A 19,759-nucleotide genomic window follows, 5' to 3' on the forward strand; every position below is an offset into this window, starting at 1 on the left:
TCTGAATAGGGAGGGAAATAGACTTCTAGGATGGAGGCTGGCACAACGGATTAAGAGAGCTTTAAACTAGGAATTTGGGGGAGATGGTTGGGAGATGTCCAGGTAATCTCCATGCCAGATTTTAACATTGAGAGGGAAGAAAACGAAGTAAGAAAGGATACAGCCATGGGTAGGAGAATGGACAAAAGGAGGAAGGGCAGTGTAGATACCAGTCTAATAGGTGATACTGGCAGTAGAATGTCTGTGCCTAATCGGGTAAAGAATGTGAGTGAGGCCAAACAGCAAAAATTAAGATGTTTGTACACTAATGCGAGGAGCCTAGGTAACAAAATGGAGGAACTAGAGCTACTGGTGCAGGAAGTGAAACCAGATATTAGAGGGAAAACAGAAACATGGTGGAATAGTCGTCATGACTGGAGTACAGGTATTGAAGGGTATGTGCTGTTTAGGAAAGACAGAAATAAAGGCAAAGGTGGTGGAGCAGCATTATATATCAGGTAGACTGTAAAGAAATAAGAAGCGATGGAATGGATAAAACAGTCTGTCTGGGCAAAAATCACATTGGGGAAAAAAGCTACTAGAGCCTCCCCTGGGACAGTGCTTGGGGTGTGGTATAGACCGCCGGGATCCGATATGGATAGTGACCTCTTTAATGTTTTTAATGAAGTAAATACTAATGGGAATTGTGTGATCATGGGTGACTTTAACTTCCCAGATATAGACTGGAGGACAAGTGCTAGTAATAATAATAGGGTTCAGATTTTCCTGGATGCGATAGCTGACGGATTCCTTCACCAAGTAGTTGCTGAACCGAAAAGAGGGGATGCCGTTTTAGATTTGGTTTTGGTGAGTAGTGAAGACCTCATAGAAGAAATGGTTGTAGGGGACAACCTTGGTTTGAGCAATTATGAGCTAATTCAGTTCAAACTAAATGGAAGGATAAACAAAAATAGATCTGTGACTAGGGTTTTTGATTTCAAAAGGGCTGACTTTAAAAAATTAAGGAAATTAGTTAGGGAAGTGGATTGGACTGAAGAACTTGTGGATCTAAAGGTGGAAGAGGCATGGAATTACTTCAAGTCAAGGTTGCAGAAACTATCAGAAGCCTGCATCCCAAGAAAGGGGAAAAAATTCATAGGCAGGAGTTGTAGACCAAGCTGGATGAGCAAGCATCTCAGAGAGGTGATTAAGAAAAAGCAGAAAGCCTACAAGGAGTGGAAGATGGGAGGAATCAGCAAGGAAAGCTACCTTATTGAGGTCAGAACATGTAGGGATAAAGTGAGAAAGGCCAAAAGCCATGTAGAGTTGGACCTTGCAAAGGGAATTGAAACCAACAGTAAAAGGTTCTATAGCCATATAAATAAGAAGAAAATAAACAAATAAGAAGTGGGACCGCTAAACACTGAGGATGAGGTTAAGGATAATCTAGGCATGGCCCAATATCTAAACAAATACTTTCCCTCAGTCTTTAATGAGGCTAATGAGGAGCTTAGGGATAATGGTAGGATGACAAATGGGAATGAGGATATGGAGGTAGATATTACCACGTCGGAGGTAGAAACCAAACTCGAACAGCTTAATGGGACTAAATTGGGAGGCCCAGATAATCGTCATCCAAGAATATTAAAGGAACTGGCACATGAAATTGCAAGCCCATTAGCAAGAATTTTTAATGAATCTGTAAACTCAGGGGTTGTACCATATGACTAGAGAATTGCTAACATAGTTCCTATTTTTAAGAAAGGGAAAAAAGTGATCTGGGTAACTACAGGCCTGTTAGTTTGACATCTGTAGTATGCAAGGTCTTGGAAAAAAATTTTGAAGGAGAAAGTAGTTAAGGACATTGAGGTCAGTGGTAACTGGGACAAAATATAACATGGTTTTACAAAAGGTAGATCGTGCCAAACCAACCTGATCTCCTTCTTTGAGAAGGTAACAAATTTTTTGGACAAAGGAAACACAATGGATCTAATTTACCTTCATTTCAGTAAGGCATTGGATACAGTTCCACATGGGGAATTATTAACTAAATTGGAAAAGATGGGGATCAATATGAAAATTGAAAGGTGGATAAGGAATTGGTTAAAGGGGAGACTACAATGGGTCATACTGAAAGGTGAACTGTCAGGCTGGAGGGAGGTTACTAGTGGAGTTCCTCAGGGATTGGTGTTGGGACCAATCTTATTTAATCTTTTTATTACTGACCTTGGCACAAAAAGTACTAAACCTGATTGATTTTTCATTGTTTTTAAGATCCAAGGGTTTGGGTCTATGTTCACCTGTACCAATTGGTGAGGATTATTATCAAGCCTTCCCAAGGAAAGGGGGTGTAGGGCTTGGGGGGATATTTTGGGGGAAGACATCTCCAAGTGGTCTCTTTCCCTGTTCTTTGTTTAAAACGCTTAGTGGTGGCAGCATACTGTTCAAGGACAAGGCAAAGTTTCTACCTTGGGGAAGTTTTTAACCTAAGCTGGTAAGAATAAGCTCAGGGGGTCTTTCATGCAGGTCCCCACATCTGTACCCTAGAGTTCAGAGTGGGGAAGGAACCTTAACATGGTGGCAGAGTGGTGGGATCATTTTGAACCAGAAGCACAGCAGGATTTTAAAAGGTTTTGTAAAAGGTGATTGCAGCTGTTGATTCTGTCTCTCTGCCTGGGGGACAGAGCATCAGGCATAACAAAAAGATTTTTCTGTAGGCTGATAACAGCTATCAGAGACAAAAGGTATCAGGTTACAGGACAGCAAAATTTTAAAAGCCAGGATTTTTTTTGTTTTCTTTCTAACTCTCGGGTGTAAAGTTAGTTAAAAACAGAGAGGTTAGGATGATAGAATGCAATGTTCAACAGAAGCTGGAATTAGCCAGATTTGAGGCTGACGAAAGACAAAAGGGACATGAAGACGGGTAGAACTCAAACAGATGAAAATGGAGGCAAAAGAAATGGAGGCTGCCCACAGGAGAGAAATGGAGGCAAAGGAAAAAGAAATGGAGGAGAAGGAAAAGGAGAGGAAGCATGCACTGGAGATGGAGAAGGCAAAGGCTCAGCAGAATATACCTAATAACCCTAACAATTCTTCCCCAACAATCCACAAATGGGAGCGACTATGTCCACAGTATGATGAATCCAGTGATATTGCTGAATATTTTCTCACCTTTGAGAGACTGTGCACACTCCATCAAATTCCTGAAGCTCACAAGATGACCACATTGGTTGCAAAATTGACTGGAAGAGCTCTGGACATATTCAATAAGATGCCTATTGGGGAGGCTTCTGACTATAATACACTCAAGGATATGGTTTTAAAAAAATTTCAAGTTATACCTGAAACTTACAGAGTAAAATTTAGAGCCCTTAAGAGAGGACCTGGATGAAGTAATGTGGCTTATGTAAACCAGATGACAGATCTGTTTGATAAATGGCTCAACGGACGGGATGTAACTAGCTTTGGAGGAATACGGAATTTGATGATACAGGAGCAATTCCTGAATATGTCCAAGGATGATATAAAACAGTGTTTATGGGATAAGACAATGGACTCAGCAGGAAGTCTTGCTTCTTATGCTGATAAATACGAGCAGTCCCAGACCACCAGAGAGATGGGGCAAGCCAGAACAAAATGGGTGGAGGGAGGAGAGAGGAACAACTCTGGTCACAGTTGGAGTGGATACCAGAAGGGACAACCTCAGACCACACCCTACTACGGGGGGGCAGCCCAAGGCCCCAACTACACCCCAAGAAACACTCCAGACACTTTATTGTCCCCCCACACCATTCTCCAGCAACCCACCTCACCCCAGTGACCAGTCAAGTTGCAGTGGGGGAGGTTTAGATTGGATATTAGGAAAAACTTTTTCACTAAGAGGGTGGTGAAACACTGGAATGCGTTACCTAGGGAGGTGGTAGAATCTCCTTCCTTAGAGGTTTTTAAGGTCAGGCTTGACAAAGCCCTGGCTGGGATGATTTAACTGGGAATTGGTCCTGCTTTGAGCAGGGGGTTGGACTAGATGACCTTCTGGGGTCCCTTCCAACCCTGATATTCTATGATTCTATGATTCTATGTTTTAAATGTAACAAGCCGGGGCATGTAAAGGCCAACTGCCCCAAGAACCCCAACAGACTACATATCATTGCACCAGAATCACACCAGAGGCCCTCAGGCCCAGATGCCTCCCAGATACCCTCAGAGCGGAGGGAAACTGTGAGTGTGTGCGGGAAGAAGGTCACAGCATGGAGGGACAGTGGAGCACAAGTGTCTGCTATCCATGCTTCCTTAGTGGACCCCAATTTAATCGACCCAGAGGTACAAGTGACGATTCAACCCTTCAAGTCAAAGTCTTTTGACTTGCCTAGCCAAGTTGCCGGTCCAGTACAAGGGCTGGTCAGGAATGTGGACTTTTGCAGTCTATGATGATTATCCCATCCCCATGCTGTTGGGGGAAGACTTGGCCAATCATGTAAACCTAGCCAAGAGAATGGGAATGGTCACCTGCAGCCAGGCTAAGCAAGCTGTCACAACTAGCTCTGTTCCAGAAACTTCTACCAGGACCCGGTCAGAGGTGATGGAACCGGACCCCATGCCAACGTCTGCAACAGCAGTAGCGGATCCAGTCCCAGAGACCCAGATAGAGCCAGTCCCAGAACCAGAACCGGTGGAACAACGAGCACCAGAACCATTGCCAGCACTGAATCCAGTACTTGCAACCCCAACACCAGAGGACGCCACCGAACCTGCACTGGCAGCAGCAGATAACCCTACACAAGAGGCTCAGCCGGAGCCTGAAACCCAACATAGTGCACCAGCGGAGAGCGGTTCAACGGAAACAGTCAACGGAAACAGCCCCATCACCTGCATCGCTTCCAGAAGGACCAAGCCCACGTCCACAATCCAGTGAGGAACTGATGTCTCCAACATCAAGGGAACAGTTCCAGACTGAACAGGAAGCAGATGAAAGCCTCCAGAGAGCTTGGACGGTGGCACAGAGCAACCCACCACCTCTCAGCTCTTCTAACTGATCCAGGTTTGTTGTAGAAAGAGGACTTTTATACCAGGAAACTCTTTCTGGTGGACACCAGGAAGACTGGCATCCTCAGAGACAGTTGGTAGTTCCAACTAAGTACCAGGTAAAGCTATTAAGCTTAGCCCACGATCATCCTAGTGGCGTGAACAGAATCAAAGACCATTTGGGAAAGTCGTTCCACTGGGAAGGAATGGGCAAGGATGTTTCTACCTATGTCCAGTCTTGTGAGGTGTGCCAAAGGGTGGGAAAACCCCAAGATCAGGTCAAAGCCCCTCTCCAGCCACTCCCCATCATTGAGGTTCCATTTCAGCGAGTAGTTGTGGATATTCTGGGTCCTTTTCCAAAAAAGACACCCAGAGGAAAGCAGTACATACTGACTTTCATGGATTTTGCCACCCGATGGCCGGAAGCAGTAGCTCTAAGCAAGAGCAGGCTAAAAGTGTGTGCCAGGCACTAAAAGATATTTTTGCCAGGGTAGTTTGGCCCTCTGACATCCTCACAGATGCAGGGACTAATTTCCTGGCAGGAACTATGGAAAGCCTTTGGGAAGCTCATGGGGTGAATCACTTGGTTGCCATCCCTTACCACCATGAAACAAATGGCCTGGTGGAGAAGTTTAATGGAACTTTGGGGGCCATGATATGTAAATTCATAAATGAGCACTCCAATGATTGGGACCTAGTGTTGCAGCAGTTGCTCTTTGCCTACAGAGCTGTACCACATCCTAGTTTAGGATTTTCACCATTTGAACTTGTATGTGGCTGCGAGGTTAAGGGGCCATTACAGTTGGTGAAGTAGCAATGGGAGGGGTTTACATCTTCTCCAGGAACTAACATTCTGGACTTTGTAACCAACCTATAAAACACCCTCTGAACCTCTTTAGCCCTTGCTAAAAAAAACCTACAGGATGCTGAAAAAGAGCAAAAAGCCTGGTATGATAAACATGCCAGAGACCGTTCCTTCAAAGTAGGGGACCAGGTCATGGTCTTAAAGGCACTCCAGGCCCATAAAATGGAAGTGTCGTGGGAAGGGCCATTCACGGTCCAAGAGCACCTGGGAGCTGTTAATTATCTCATAGTATTCCCCACCCAACCGAAAGCCTAAGGTGTACCATATTAATTCTCTAAAGCCCTTTTATTCCAGAGAATTAAAGGTTTGTCAGTTTACAGCCCAGGGAGGAGATGACGCTGAGTGGCCTGAAGGTGTCTACTACGAAGGGAAAAGGGATGGTAGCGTGGAAGAGGTGAACCTCTCTATGACCCTTGGGCGTATGTGGCAACAGCAGATCAAGGAGCTGTGCACTAACTATGCACCGACGTTCTCAGACTCCCCAGGACTGACTGAATGGGTATACCACTCCATTGACACAGGTAATGCTTGCCCAATTAGAGCCCAACCTTAACGGGTGTCTCCTCAAGCTAAAACTGCTATAGAACGGGAGATATACTACAGATGGGTGTAATCTGCCCCTCTGGCAGTGCATGGGCATCTCCAGTGGTTCTAGTTCCCAAACCAGATGGGGAGATACCGTGGACTTAATGCAAGAAGGACCGAATCAAGAGTTCCATCCTGTCGTGTTTCTCAGACAGAAGCTGTCTGAGAGGGAAAGCCACTGCTCAATCACTGAAAAGGAATGTTACGCCATTGTCTACACTCTGGAAAAGCTACGCCCATATGTTTGAGGACAGCGTTTCCACCTGCAAACTGACCATGCTGTGGTACAGTGGCTTCATGCCACCAAGGGAAATAACAAAAAACTTATCGGTGGAGTTTAGCTCTCCAAGATTTTGATTTTGACATACAACACATTTCAGGAGCTTCTAATAAAGTGGCTGATGCACTCTCCCTTGAAAGTTTCCCAGAATCAACTGGTTAAAATTGTCCTTAAGATGTGGAAAATATTGTTAGTCTTTATACAGTTAGTAGTATATTTTAGAGGTGCATGTGTCTTATTAACTCTGTTTTCTCCTAGAGCTCCAGGAAGACATCACAGCCAATGTTTCACCCTATCTGTGATTTGGGGGGCATGTCATAAATATAAAGGAAAGGGTAACTACCTTTCTGTATACAGTGCTATAAAATCCCTCCTGGCCAAAGGCAAAACCCTTTCACCTGTAAAGGGTTAAGAAGCTAAGGTAACCTCGCCGGCACCTGACCCAAAATGACCAATGAGGGGACAAGATACTTTCAAATCTAGAGGGGGGCGGGGAACAAAGGGTTCTGTCTGTCTCTGTAATGCTTTTGCTGGGAACAGATCAGAAATGCAAGCCTTCCAACTCCTGTTAAGTTAGTAAGTAATCTAGCTAGAAAATGCGTTAGATTTTCTTTTGTTTAATGGCTGGTAAAATAAGCTGTGCTGGAGGGATTGTATATTCCTGTTTTGTATCTTTTTGTAACTTAAGGTTTTGCCTAGAGGGATTGTCTATGTTTTGAATCTGATTACCCTGTAAGGTATTTACCATTCTGATTTTACAGAGGTGATTCTTTTACCTTTTCTTTAATTAAAATTCTTCTTTTAAGAACCTGATTGATTTTTCATTGTTCTTAAGATCCAAGGGTTTGGTTCTATGTTCACCTGTACCAATTGGTGAGGATTATTATCAAGCCTTCCCAAGGAAAGGGGGTGTAGGGCTTGGGGGAATATTTTGGGGGAAGACATCTCCAAGTGGTCTCTTTCCCTGTTCTTTGTTTAAAACGCTTGGTGGTGGCAGCATACTGTTCAAGAACAAGGCAAAGTTTCTACCTTGGGGAAGTTTTTAACCTAAGCTGGTAAGAATAAGCTCAGGGAGTCTTTCATGCAGGTCCCCACATCTGTACCCTAGAGTTCAGAGTGGGGAAAGAACCTTGACATGCCCAATGGCCTGTGATGGGATGCTAGATAGGGTGGGATCTGAGTTACTACAGAGAATTCTTTCCTGGGTGTCTAGCTGGTGAGTCTTGCCCACATGCTCAGCGTTTAGCTGATGGCCATATTTGGGGTCGGGAAGGAATTTCCTCCAGGGCAGATTGGCAGAGGCCCTGGGGGTGTTTTGCCTTCCTCTGCAGCGTGGGGCACGGGTCACTTCCTGGAGGATTCTCTGCTCCTTGAAGTCTTTAAGCCACAGTTTGAGGTCTTCAATAGCTCAGGCATAGGTCAGGGGTTTGTTACAGGAGTGGGTGGGTGAGATTCTGTGGCCTGCGTTGTGCAGGAGGTCAGACTAGATGATCATAATGGTCCCTTCTGACCTTAAAGTCTATGATTCTATATCAAGTGTGTGACTGATTTATTAATTTATAGGAACCAATCTCCATACAGATCATGTGCTATCCATGTGCCACACATCTGTCATCCATTACATATCATTCACTTCCCTTCTATTCCCTTATCTACTAGCTACATATTTACAAGGCTACTGTGACTATTGCTGTGAATTCATGTCTTGTTCAGTGTTTCATTTCCTTGTTTGGAATAGGCTGACACATGGTGCCTCGTGTTGTTCTTTGAATGGCTGCCCCGACCAGCAAGCAATTAGCGATAGGATGGGTGAAAGTAGGAGAAACCTTCCTGAGGAAGAGGATACAGTTTGCCTATGTTTTTAGATATTGACTGAACTGATGTTGGGTTGGACCAAATAAGTTTTGCAGGTTGTGGTAAACCAATCAGCAAAGGTAGAGGAACTCTGGAGGACAAGTGGGAACCAAGAATATTCAATAGAGAAGGAGAAATTTTGAAGTCAAGGTTTGTAACTTTAAAATAGCCGCCATCCTTTCAATCAATTCTTGGAAGCTACTGCTTCCACAGATGGAGAGTAAGTAGTAGTTTTTTAAGTCCTTTACTTGGTCTCATGTGTTCTCAGTAAGATGCATAATACAGATCCAGTCAATAAAGCCAATGTGACCAAGGCCATTCTGGCCAGGATTCAGTCATCAGATCCGATTCATACCCTTGACGGATCTTGAGTCCCAATATCTCTTGTTATGATCAGGCAGATGAGAAGGAGCCAATGGTACCAGCTGATCTGAACTGGATATTACTCAGATAATGGTTCTGATCCTGGATCTGATAGTGAGAGTAGAGGTGACAGCAGTGGATCTTATAGAACGGATCATAGAGATAATATATGTGGAGATCCCAAAGGTGTCTTTGGAAGTGGAACTGGAGGTGAAATCACCATTCCTCTCTTCTCTTATTCTCTGGAGGTAAGGAAAGGCATGCTGAAGAAGAGCTCCTCTTATTTGTTCTTGATCTTTTTTTTGCATCTGAGATTGCTAAGGACTCAAGAGGGCTGGATCTGAGCCATTTCTGTGAGAGAATAAATAGGAGGATTGGAACCAGAATGTTGCACAAGAGTGGTTCTCACTGGCTATGGTTGCACTCTGTAAGCCGCAGGCTTAAGGGTAGCTTCCCTTACTTTGAAACTGGCAAAGTACCTTGATTACACACTGATTCCAAAGACTTTGATGCCTGTATCTTAGCTCTGCTCACAGAATTTTTATGTGCCATAATCTTATTCAGATTCATAGACTCTGGATCTGATGAATTTTCCATTCTTGGAATAGTTCTACTAACAGAGGTGGTTTCCATAGGTAGATTTCTCTCATCTTGTCTCAGATCTGCAGACCTGGAGACCTTCTTAGCCTCATTCTTCCCTTTCTCTGAAGGTGGCACAGCCGATGCTGCTGGAGTTGAAGGTGCCCTCAGAATGGACAGAGGTCATTATGTTTCTGTTTATCTTTCTGATCTGAAGGACCTAGAGCTAAAGATGGTCTGGACTTATCCCGTGGATCTGATGTCTTCTCAGATCCCTCTGAGCTGACAAATGCCTCCTGAAGGAGTACATGCAATCTATTCTGTCTCCCCTTCTTAGCTCTCAGAGTAAACATGATGCAGATTGAGCACCTTGATGGAGAATGTCTCTCTCTGAAGTAAGCACGGCATCAGGAATGTGCATCTGAGGCTAGAAACATCTTGGGTAGGAGACACAATGTTTGAATCCAGGGTGGTTCTTCAGCTCCACTGTTTGAATTTTTCCATTAAAATGTGTACTGTAAAACTAAACTACCCTACCTATGTAAACTAGAAACTAACTACAATCCTTAACTCTAACTTCATAACTACTAGAGGGCTTTTAAAGGATCAGAGCAAAAGTCCAGAAAGGTTCAGAGTCCATCATTGCAGGCCGCAGGAAGGAATTGGAGTGGCTATGGATCGCTGTGGCCCTTTGTATAGCCTGGCCCCTAGAATTTTCAGGACAACTGAAGCGGGCTCTGAGCACTGCTAGCTAGGTTTCATTGTCAGAGTGGCTTGGCTGATACATTTCACAAGTGGTAATATGCAGAGGCCACTGGGAGGAGAACTGTTTTCTTTCTTTCTTTCTGAGATTGGCTTCTTACTTCACTGTACTTCTTTGGTGTATAAGGAATTATTTTATATAGTATATTTCTTTATTACTGTAAATTTATGGGTGAATGACCATACCTTTTAAAGTTTAATGCTTCAAAAAAATTTCTGGTCATTTTCCACCATAATTAGGCTACCATTATTCCACTGGTAGCTGGAGGTTTGTTAATGCAATTCAAATTTACCTAGGAGCTAGTGGTTTGTTTGTCTATGCTATTCTCCTTAGAGGCTGTTTCAAAGTATAATCCCCACTTCCGATACTGCTCAGCATAATGTGGATGATTCAGTTTTTGTATTCATTAAAGTTAAACATCTTTCTAAGAAGTTTCTTTAAACCAACTGAAAATAGTTTGAGGAACTGAACTTTAGTAATCTTTATTTCATTTGCAACCCAAAATCTCAGAGCTACATTTGTGAACTCAGAAAGAAAAAAGGTAATAAAATTTTCTAATATACATCTGTAGTGTCAAAAATTCTTACTATCCTTAACATAATTTTGTTATTGGAGCAATTTGGATCATTTTTAATCTTGGTATTGGTCTCTTGGTATTCTGATATATACCATGTTTCCCTGTGTTGTGACTTTTTGCCCCTGTCTTCAGACTACAAGAAGTTATAGTTTATAACCCACTCAAAAGTTCTTAGCTTCTCAATAGGGTAATGGTAAGTTAGGCTTATTTTCAGGTGTTGTGTATATATTCTGGGTAAGCAACTGTGACTTTTTTTAACTCATTCAAATTAAGTGAGGGTGTTACCCAGGATTCTCTCAAACCAAAGCTCGGAGTAACTGTACTCTTTCAAGATAGTGTCAAGAACAAATCAATGGGTGACACACTGCATCCGTCTGATTAAAGTTTGGCACAAACCCAAAGTGCTTTCATCCAAAATTACTATTTTATTAGATCTCAAGCACAAAGATATGCAAAATGTTAAAGCGCCCCCAAATAATAGTTACCCACGGTCTGAAGGGGTCTCGAGTGGTCAGATGACAAAGTTCAAGTGGCCAGTTGAATGCCTGTCACTTTGGATTCCAAGAGATGTCCAGAAGGTCAAATCCAAATTCCTCAGACCTGTCTACCCCTTTTAGATTAGTAACTACTACAATTATATCAACAACATGTCAATCAAAGAAAAACCATTAAGCAAGCACGTTTTAAGCTGTTAGTCCTGCAGCTGTCTTTCACACAACAACAGTCCAAAGATATCTCTAGACTTCCTGTTTTTTTAAAAGATACAATTTCAGCACTTTCAAAGAAAGCTTAAACAGGAAGGCAAGCAGGGTCATGCCCAACTCCCATGGTCACTCAGCTCCCACCTTCCAGCTCATTTAGTTATGCTAAGGCTGCTACAAAGGCCTACTGGCTAGCTTAGCTACTTTTAGCAATGAGCACATTAACTGATATTCCAGTTACTGGCAATTGCCTAAAAACATTAGGCATTCTGCTGGTTGTCAAAATGTCTTCTAACAAAAGGAGCACACAAGAAAGGGCTGTTTAGTTTCAAGCTGTAAATTTATAAAACAATTCTGATTTCCAAGTGAGCCTCAGGCAAAGTCTCCAAAGTTTTTAATGTAAAAGTGAGAAAAACTATGGACCAAATTCTGCAACCACTAAAGTCAGAATTTGGCCTTAAATTTGTATCCATCAACAGATGCGGTAGTAGTGACTGAAAAATACAAAGACCATTCAGCACAGTCATGTCACCCTGCAGTAACTTCCCTGGTTTTATTCTATCTACTTTGTCTGTTCTATGTCTGGATAACTCCATTTATTGTGAGGCTGTTGAAGTAGGGTGACCTTGAGCCTGGGATGGTTTGGGGGGGGGGGGGGGGAAATAGAAAAGAAAAAAACAAGAGGGGAAGAGCAGGTGGCAGTTTCCTTCCTGGAGTGCTGCTGCAAGCAGGCTAAACAGACAGTGGTAGAAACAGCTGGTGGAGTCTGGAGGGAGGTTGGCCAGCACTGGGAGAGAGGCAAGTAGTGAGCAAGGCAGCAACCAGGACAGGAAAGAAGGGATGCAGTAAGTGGAGAGCCAGGGTGTACGGGGAGACTTTGGCAAAGCAGTAAAGTGCCTGAAACCACTATGGCTTATTGCTAAAAGCAGCCAAGTCAGCAGGCTGTAAATTGGCCATTCAGCAGTGTCAGTTTAACCCAGGCAGGAGGGGAGGGGGTTTTTTTGGGTGCCACAGAGAGGGCAGCTTGACCCCGTGTCCTTCCTGATAAGAATTGTGTTGAAGTTGCTGATACATGCTTTTTAGAAGAGCAGGATGTGCCCCAGGAATGTCTATTGGGGCCTCAAGGCCGCAAAAACCCACACCTGGTTAATCGATAATCAGAAGGAGCCTGATAAATAAGTAGGAAAAGTTTGAGGTAGTGGGACTCTTCAGGACTGGACTCTCCCTCTGGATGCATCTTGTGTTCCCCACTGGCAGACTGGCTGCCGCTGTGCCACTCGAGAGCCACACTCAGCTTTGGTAATTATCAAGGGTTGGGGGTGTTTTACTAACCTGTTGCATATGTGTGTATAAGTGCTTGAGACTAAGTAAAGTTAAGCTTTAAGTGAAAGCACTCTTGTGTTGTCCTGTTTGTGCCAGCCATCTATCGGTCGGACGGCTGTGTCTCCCCTGATTTATTTCCTGACACCACCTCGCACAGAGTAAAAGTTACCAAGAGCTTTGGGTTGAAAGAACCCTGGGTAACAAGTGTATGGGACTCCAGTGGCTCAGGTGTGTCATTGAAGCGGTCCTAGGAACAGAGCTGAAATGGAATAAGGCCCGTTCAGGAGGGACAGGAAAGACAGAGATACTAGGAAAGTAGGGATAATCACAAAAGGGACAGGACCTGGGAAAAGGAAAGACAGTGGTATAAGGGGAAAAGAGGAAATGTTAAAAGAAGAACAGTATAGCTAAACGCGGAAAAATAGCTAAAGAGTCTCTAAGTAATCTAAGAAATTATTAGAAAAACATTGTTAGAAAACTCTGAGAAAAGTAAAGCAAGAATGAAATGTGAACAAAATAAGATGTAATAAAAGAGAAACAGACTTAAGAAATATGGAAAAAGTGAGCTGTAGCAAAAGTAAGAAAGTAGTAAGGACTTTAAAACAAAACATCCAGACAGAATCTTAAGGTGATGTGACAGGAGTAGAGAAATTGCCAGAGAGGAAAGGAACTATAAGCCAGAAAGTAACAGAGGAATAATCAATCTTCTTCAGTCAAGAAGCCAACACATCACATCAAGGAACAGAACCCTTTATTTAAGCTGGAACTCAAAACAGTAAACAAAGATTGCACAAGAGGATTGCTAAGGATATAACTAAACATCCTAAGAACTCTTCCTTCATATGCTGGGCTTCCAAAGGCTGAAAACTGAGAAACTGAAAAGTGAACTTATAACAGTGGGGTTATGTTCTAGTGCATTGTATTTTCTAATTCAAAATTCCGCTATTTCATAAATGTAAATTATTACCTATACATTTAATTATGTTTAATTAAGATAATAGTAGTTACTATACAGGTAGATAACAGTAATAGTTTATGGTGTAATCCCAAGTAGTTCCTGCTAAAACAACTAACTCTGATTTACTAGTGATTATTTCCCACTTAACTGATTTCTCCTTTATCCCAGCTGATTGAGATAAAACATAATTTGGCCTCTGCCTCTCTTTATTGCTCTGTTTCAGAACTCTACTCCATTGAGCTCATTATACTGATTATGACATCTCCAGTTTTTTCAGATATGTAATATGTAGCCACAATTAAAAAATGCTGAAGATATGTGTGTGTGTTTGATTGGGTTTAATTTTCAAAATATGAATTACGTAATGAGTTTAAAGTACCATAATGATCTGTACTGGTTATGTTTATTGCAGGCCTACAACTATATCTTAAACTGCTTACTGCAGTGAATGGGGGGAGAGAACAATGTGTTGAAATTCTGAAGAAAGGCAACTTACTGGGTGTTGCACCAGGTGGAGCTCGAGAATCATTCTTTAGTGATGAAAACTACGGTGTCTTGTGGGGTAATCGTAAAGGTTTTGCTCAAGTGGCCATAGATGCAAAAGTGGTGAGTGGTCTCCTGTGTGTGTGATGTAAATGTGTAACCCATTGATTGTTTTGTGTTATATGACCCTCTCTGTGCCTGAGTCATAAAGGATGCAAGACTAGCTACAGGACCTGGTCTGACACTTTCTCAGGATGCCTAGGAATATGAGTCACCTTGTTACCTCCCTGTCTCCAGCTAGAGAAAGAATTGCTTGTGCTTAACTGGGTTTCAGATCCCTGACACCACCAGTCTGTCAGTCACCCAAACAGTCTTCTTGAGGCAATGGGAGCCCTCACTATGGTTTGCAGGCTAATAGTAGGTGCATGCCAGTTCCCGAGCTGTTTTGAAGCATTCCCGTGTGATATCCAGCCCCTGTAACTAACCATTAACAGCAATACCTGGTTTGCTGTCTTCAAGAGGACAGCGTACATGCCAACTTGTTTGATTCATGTGAGGATCGGCTCCCATATAATATCACAGCACCGAGATATATTTATAGTGAAAACAATCATACATTTACTATCAAAGGCTAAGATTTCAGGGAGAGTGAGTAAGGATAATGATGGAAACAGAAAGGTTACATATAAAAGAAAATCCCTATATGCTTTCTAGAGACTAAACTTAACTTTAACAGGCTAACCATCTGTCGAAAAGCAGTCATTTCTCACCTAAATGTCCTTTACAGTGTTCCCAACCAGGGCAGGTTGGGATCTCATTTTCATGAATGTAATCATACTGCCCAATTACATCCTCAGATGCAGGAAAAAGTGGTGTCCTTTTTCCTTCTCCTTATATCCCTCCAAATCCATTGTTTGTCCCCCAAGTATGGATGACCTCTCTTTTCCTCCAAGGTTTATTCCCTGGTGTGCTGACTTCATGTTAATGTCACATCCTTATGTTGACTTGGTATGCAAACAGGGATTCCATTGTGTTGCTTCTAGAGATGTAAATTAATTGCAGTTAACTGACGCAATTAAAAAAAATTAATCGCAATTAATTGCAGTTTTAATCGTACTGTTAAACAATAGAATACCAACTGACATTTATTAAATATTTTTGGATGTTTTTCTACATTTTCAGATATACTGATTTCGTTTACAAAGTGTACAGTGCTCACTTTATATTATTATTACAAATATTTGAATTGTAAAAAACAAAAGAAATAATATTTTTCAATTCACCTCATACAAATACCATAGTGCAATCTCTCTATTGTGAAAGTGCAATTTACAGATGTAGATTTTTTTTGGTTACATATGTGCACTCAAAAGCAAAATAATGTAAAACTTCAGAGTCTACAAGTCCACTCAGTTGTACTTATTGGTCAGCCACTTGCTAAGACAAACAAGTTGTTTACATTTATGGGAGATAAAGCTGCGCCCTTATTTGCATGGCACTTTTGTAGCTGGCGTTGCAAGGTATTTATGTGCCAGATATGCTAAACAGTCATATGCCTCTTCATGCTTTGGCCACCATTCCAGAGGACATGCTTCCGTGCTGATGATGCTCGTTAAAAAAAAATGCGTTAATTAAATTCATTATTGAACTCCTCGGGGGAGAACTGAATGTCTCCTGCTCTGTGTTTTACCGACATTCTGCCATATATTTCATGTTATAGCAGTCTCAGATGATGACTCAGCACATGTTGTTACTTTTAAGAACACTTTCACTGCAGATTTGACAAGCCTCAAAGAAGGTACCAATGTGAGATTTCTAGAGATAGCTACTGCACTCAACCCAAGGTTTAAGAATCTGAAATGCCTGCCAAACTCTGAGAGGGACGAGGTGTGGAGCATGCTTTTAGAAGTCTTAAAAGAGCAACACTCTGATGTGAAAACTACAGAACCTGAGCCACCAAAAAAGAAAATCAACTTTCTGCTGGTAGCATCTGACTCAGATGATTAAAATGAATGTGCGTCAGTCTGCACTGCTTTGAATCGTTATTGAGCAGAACCTGTCATCAGCATGGATGCATGTCCTCTGGACTGGTGCTTGAAGCATGAAGGGACATATGATTCTTTAGTGGAGGGGTGGCCAAACTGTGGCTCGTGAGCCCCATGTGGCTCTTTTACCATTAAAGTGCAGCTCACAAGCCCGCCATGCAACCCCCCCTTGTGCACCTACCAGATTGGGAGGGGGGAGCTCAGGACCTCTTCCTTGCAGTGGGGTGGTGGAGTAAGCGCTTCTGTCCAGCAGGAAGGCGGGGCCTCGGAGCTTCAGCCCTGTGGGGTGCACCATCTCCTGGCAGATGTGCCCGGGCTCTCAAACTTCTGAAGCTTGTCTTATGCAGCTCGGAGAGCCAGTAAGTTTAGCCATCCCTGCTTTAGCACATCTGGCACATAAATATCTCACGACGCCGGCTACAGGAGTGCCATGTGAACACCTGTTCTCATTTCTGACGCTAAACTGGGAGGAGTGGTAGATTCGCTGGAGGGTAGGGATAGGATACACAGGGACCTAGACAAATTGGAGGATTGGGCCAAAAGAAATCTGATGAGGTTCAACAAGGACAAGTGCAGAGTCCTGCACTTCGGACAGAAGAATCCAATTCATCGCTACAGACTAGGGACCGAATGGCTCGGCACCAGTTTTGCAGAAAAGGACCTAGGGGTTACAGTGGACGAGAAGTTGGATATGAGTCAACTGTGTGCCCTTGTTGCCAAGAAGGCCAATGGCATTTTGGGATGTATAAGTAGGGGTACTGCCAGAAGATCGAGGGATGTGATCGTTCCCCTCTATTCGACATTGGTGAGGCCTCATTTGGAGTACTGTGTCCAGTTTTGGGCCCCACACTACAAGAAGGATGTGGAAAAATTGGAAAGAGTCCAGCGGAGGGCAACAAAAATGATTAGGGGACTGGAACACATGAGTTATGAGGAGAGGCTGAGGGAACTGGGGATGTTTAGTCTTCAGAAGAGAAGAATGAGGGGGGATTTGATAGCTGCTTTCAACTACCTGAAAGAGGGTTCCAAAGAGGATGGCTCTAGACTGTTCTCAGTGGTAGCAGATGACAGAACAAGGAGTAATGGTCTCAAGTTGCAGTGGGGGAGATTTAGGTTGGATATTAGGAAAAACTTTTTCACTATGAGGGTGGTGAAACACTGGAATGCGTTACCTAGGGAGGTGGTGGAATCTCCTTCCCTAGAAGTTTTTAAGGTCAGGCTTGACAAAGCCCTGGCTGGGATGATTTAGTCGGGGATCAGTACTGCTTTGAGCAGGGGGTTGGACTAGATGACCTCCTGAGGTCCCTTCCAACCCTGATATTCTATGATTCTATGATTTCAAGGTGACATTGTAAACAAGAAGCTGGCAGCATTATCTCCTGCAAATGTAAACAAACTAGTTTGTCTGAGCGATTGGCTGAACAAGTATTTGTATTAGGTGAACTGAAAAATACTATTTCTTTTGTGTTTTACAGTGCAAATATTTATAATAAAAATAAAGTGAGCACTGTACACTTTGTATTCTGTGTTGTATTTGAAATCAATATATTTGAAAATGTAGAAAACATCCAAAATATTTAAATAAATGCTATTCTATTGTTTAATAGTGCTATTAATGTGATTAATCATGATTAATTTTTTTAATCGTGCGGTTAATCACAATTAATTTTTTAATCACTTGACAGCCCTAATCAGAACCCTTTTAAATAAAAACCTACATTAAAACATTTACTCTATTGTAATCCCACAACCGTGTGAAGCTTTAGTAGAAGATATATTTTGTAAACCAGATTATTGTATATAAAAGAAATAGAATGGATCTCCCCCTAGAAAAGGAACAGTATTGAGGAAAGACTTAATTTGTATGCTTCAAACAGTGTTCCTCCAAGATTTCAGTTTAGGACGTAGCTAAGCCATTAAACAGTTTCAATGTATGCCCGGGGGGCCCTATGTGATCCCAAATGGAGTATCTGATTCTGCAGTGGTCTGTGTGTTTGAACTGTTGTCTACATCAGAGTTTCCTATACCACATTTCACAGGTCAGAGACAAACTGTACCTGCCAATAGCGTCGGGGGATGGAGTGAGGGTGGCAGCTTCAGCAGATGTTACTGAGCATGCTCAGTCTGTGTGAACATGCTCAGTACAAGCCAAGCAGCAACTCTGGTGGGGCATATGACCCCGCATGCCTCCTCACTCATCACCTCTGGCACACAGAACTGGTAAAGTGGGTGCAGTATCATCTTTTATTAGACCAACTTCTGTTGGTGAGACAAGCTTTTGAGCTATACAGACTTCTTCCTCAGGTCTGGGAAAGGTACTTAGAGAGTCATAGCTAAATTAGAAGAGAACATGGTCATGCTAATCTAAGGGACCATTCAAGGTGAAGTGGCCCATTAACATCCTTGTAGTCAGTTGACAAAAAGGGGGCTAGTGGATTACAGATTGTTATAAACCATAAATCCAGTGTCTTTATTAAGACCATGATTTTTAGCGTCAAGCAAAGATATGAATTTAAATTCAATATTATGAAAAACAAAGAGTTTGAATCAAATGTCAGCGGAGTAGAATGAAGAATTCTTCAAATGAATGTTTGTTTTACAATGTACAATAGTAGGCTGTTACAGGGATGTTGCACAAGAACTACATTCTCTGTTAAAGTGTGGTCTACACTATAACAAAATTTCAGAACCTCTGGTCTAATTTATGTCTCTGATAAACCTCTTGGGATAGGAACTGATGGGGAAAAAAAGTTCTGTACCATCCCAGGTGGGTGGTTGGTGCTCAATCTGTAATAATAATAATGAAGGAGCTGTCACAACATAAGGTTTAGGAAGGATATTTGCTTTGAGGTGATATGATCTCAATGTGTGCTTCTGAGAGACAATAACTTGCATCATATTTTGAAAGAAAAATAATTTTCTGAAAAATTACAACTTCTTAAAACTATTTTAAATATTAAAGGCATTAGAAAGCAAACATTCAATTAGGCAAGGTCATCCTTTCTTCTTGCCCCCTCTCCTAATATTTGCAAGAGTTTCATAATACAGATGAGACTCTTAAATTGCATAATCTGTGTATGTTTTATATAGGACTTTTGCTGCATTTTTAGAATCTGCTTGCAAGATTTTGTTACCAAAATAATATCTATATCTGGATTCTTTTTTATCTAACTCACTAGTATTCTAACTTCTTAGGCACTGAAAAAAAACTGCTGAACAGGACTCCTGAAACTGATAATTCTAATATCTGTGGAATTATTTTTTCTTGTTCTAAGTACTAATCTGTCAGCGTTGTTTTGGTGTTCATCGTGATGATAATGGAAACATGTGATTTAGGTTCAAAGAACCCTCAGAAAATGGATCCTCACCTGGTACATAAGTA

The 19,759-nt window shown here is 42.2% G+C and overlaps 1 protein-coding gene and 1 long non-coding RNA gene across 4 annotated transcripts in view; one reads left to right on the forward strand and one right to left on the reverse strand.

Annotated features, from left to right (window-relative positions):
• LOC144930199 (uncharacterized) overlaps window positions 1-19,759 on the reverse strand; it is a 140,516-nt gene that overhangs the window by 80,373 nt on the left and 40,384 nt on the right. The gene's annotated exons all lie outside the window — the stretch shown is intronic.
• Window positions 1-19,759, forward strand: part of LOC140906701 (DGAT1/2-independent enzyme synthesizing storage lipids) — a 65,505-nt gene that overhangs the window by 27,773 nt on the left and 17,973 nt on the right. The window contains exon 4 of the mRNA XM_073331145.1: window positions 14,262-14,455. Coding sequence (XP_073187246.1) covers window positions 14,262-14,455 — 194 coding nt within the window. The remainder of the gene's footprint in view (window positions 1-14,261; window positions 14,456-19,759) is intronic.

The sequence above is a fragment of the Lepidochelys kempii genome, chromosome 2 (genome assembly GCF_965140285.1).
Source record: "Lepidochelys kempii isolate rLepKem1 chromosome 2, rLepKem1.hap1, whole genome shotgun sequence".
Classification (NCBI taxonomy): Eukaryota; Metazoa; Chordata; order Testudines; family Cheloniidae; genus Lepidochelys; species Lepidochelys kempii.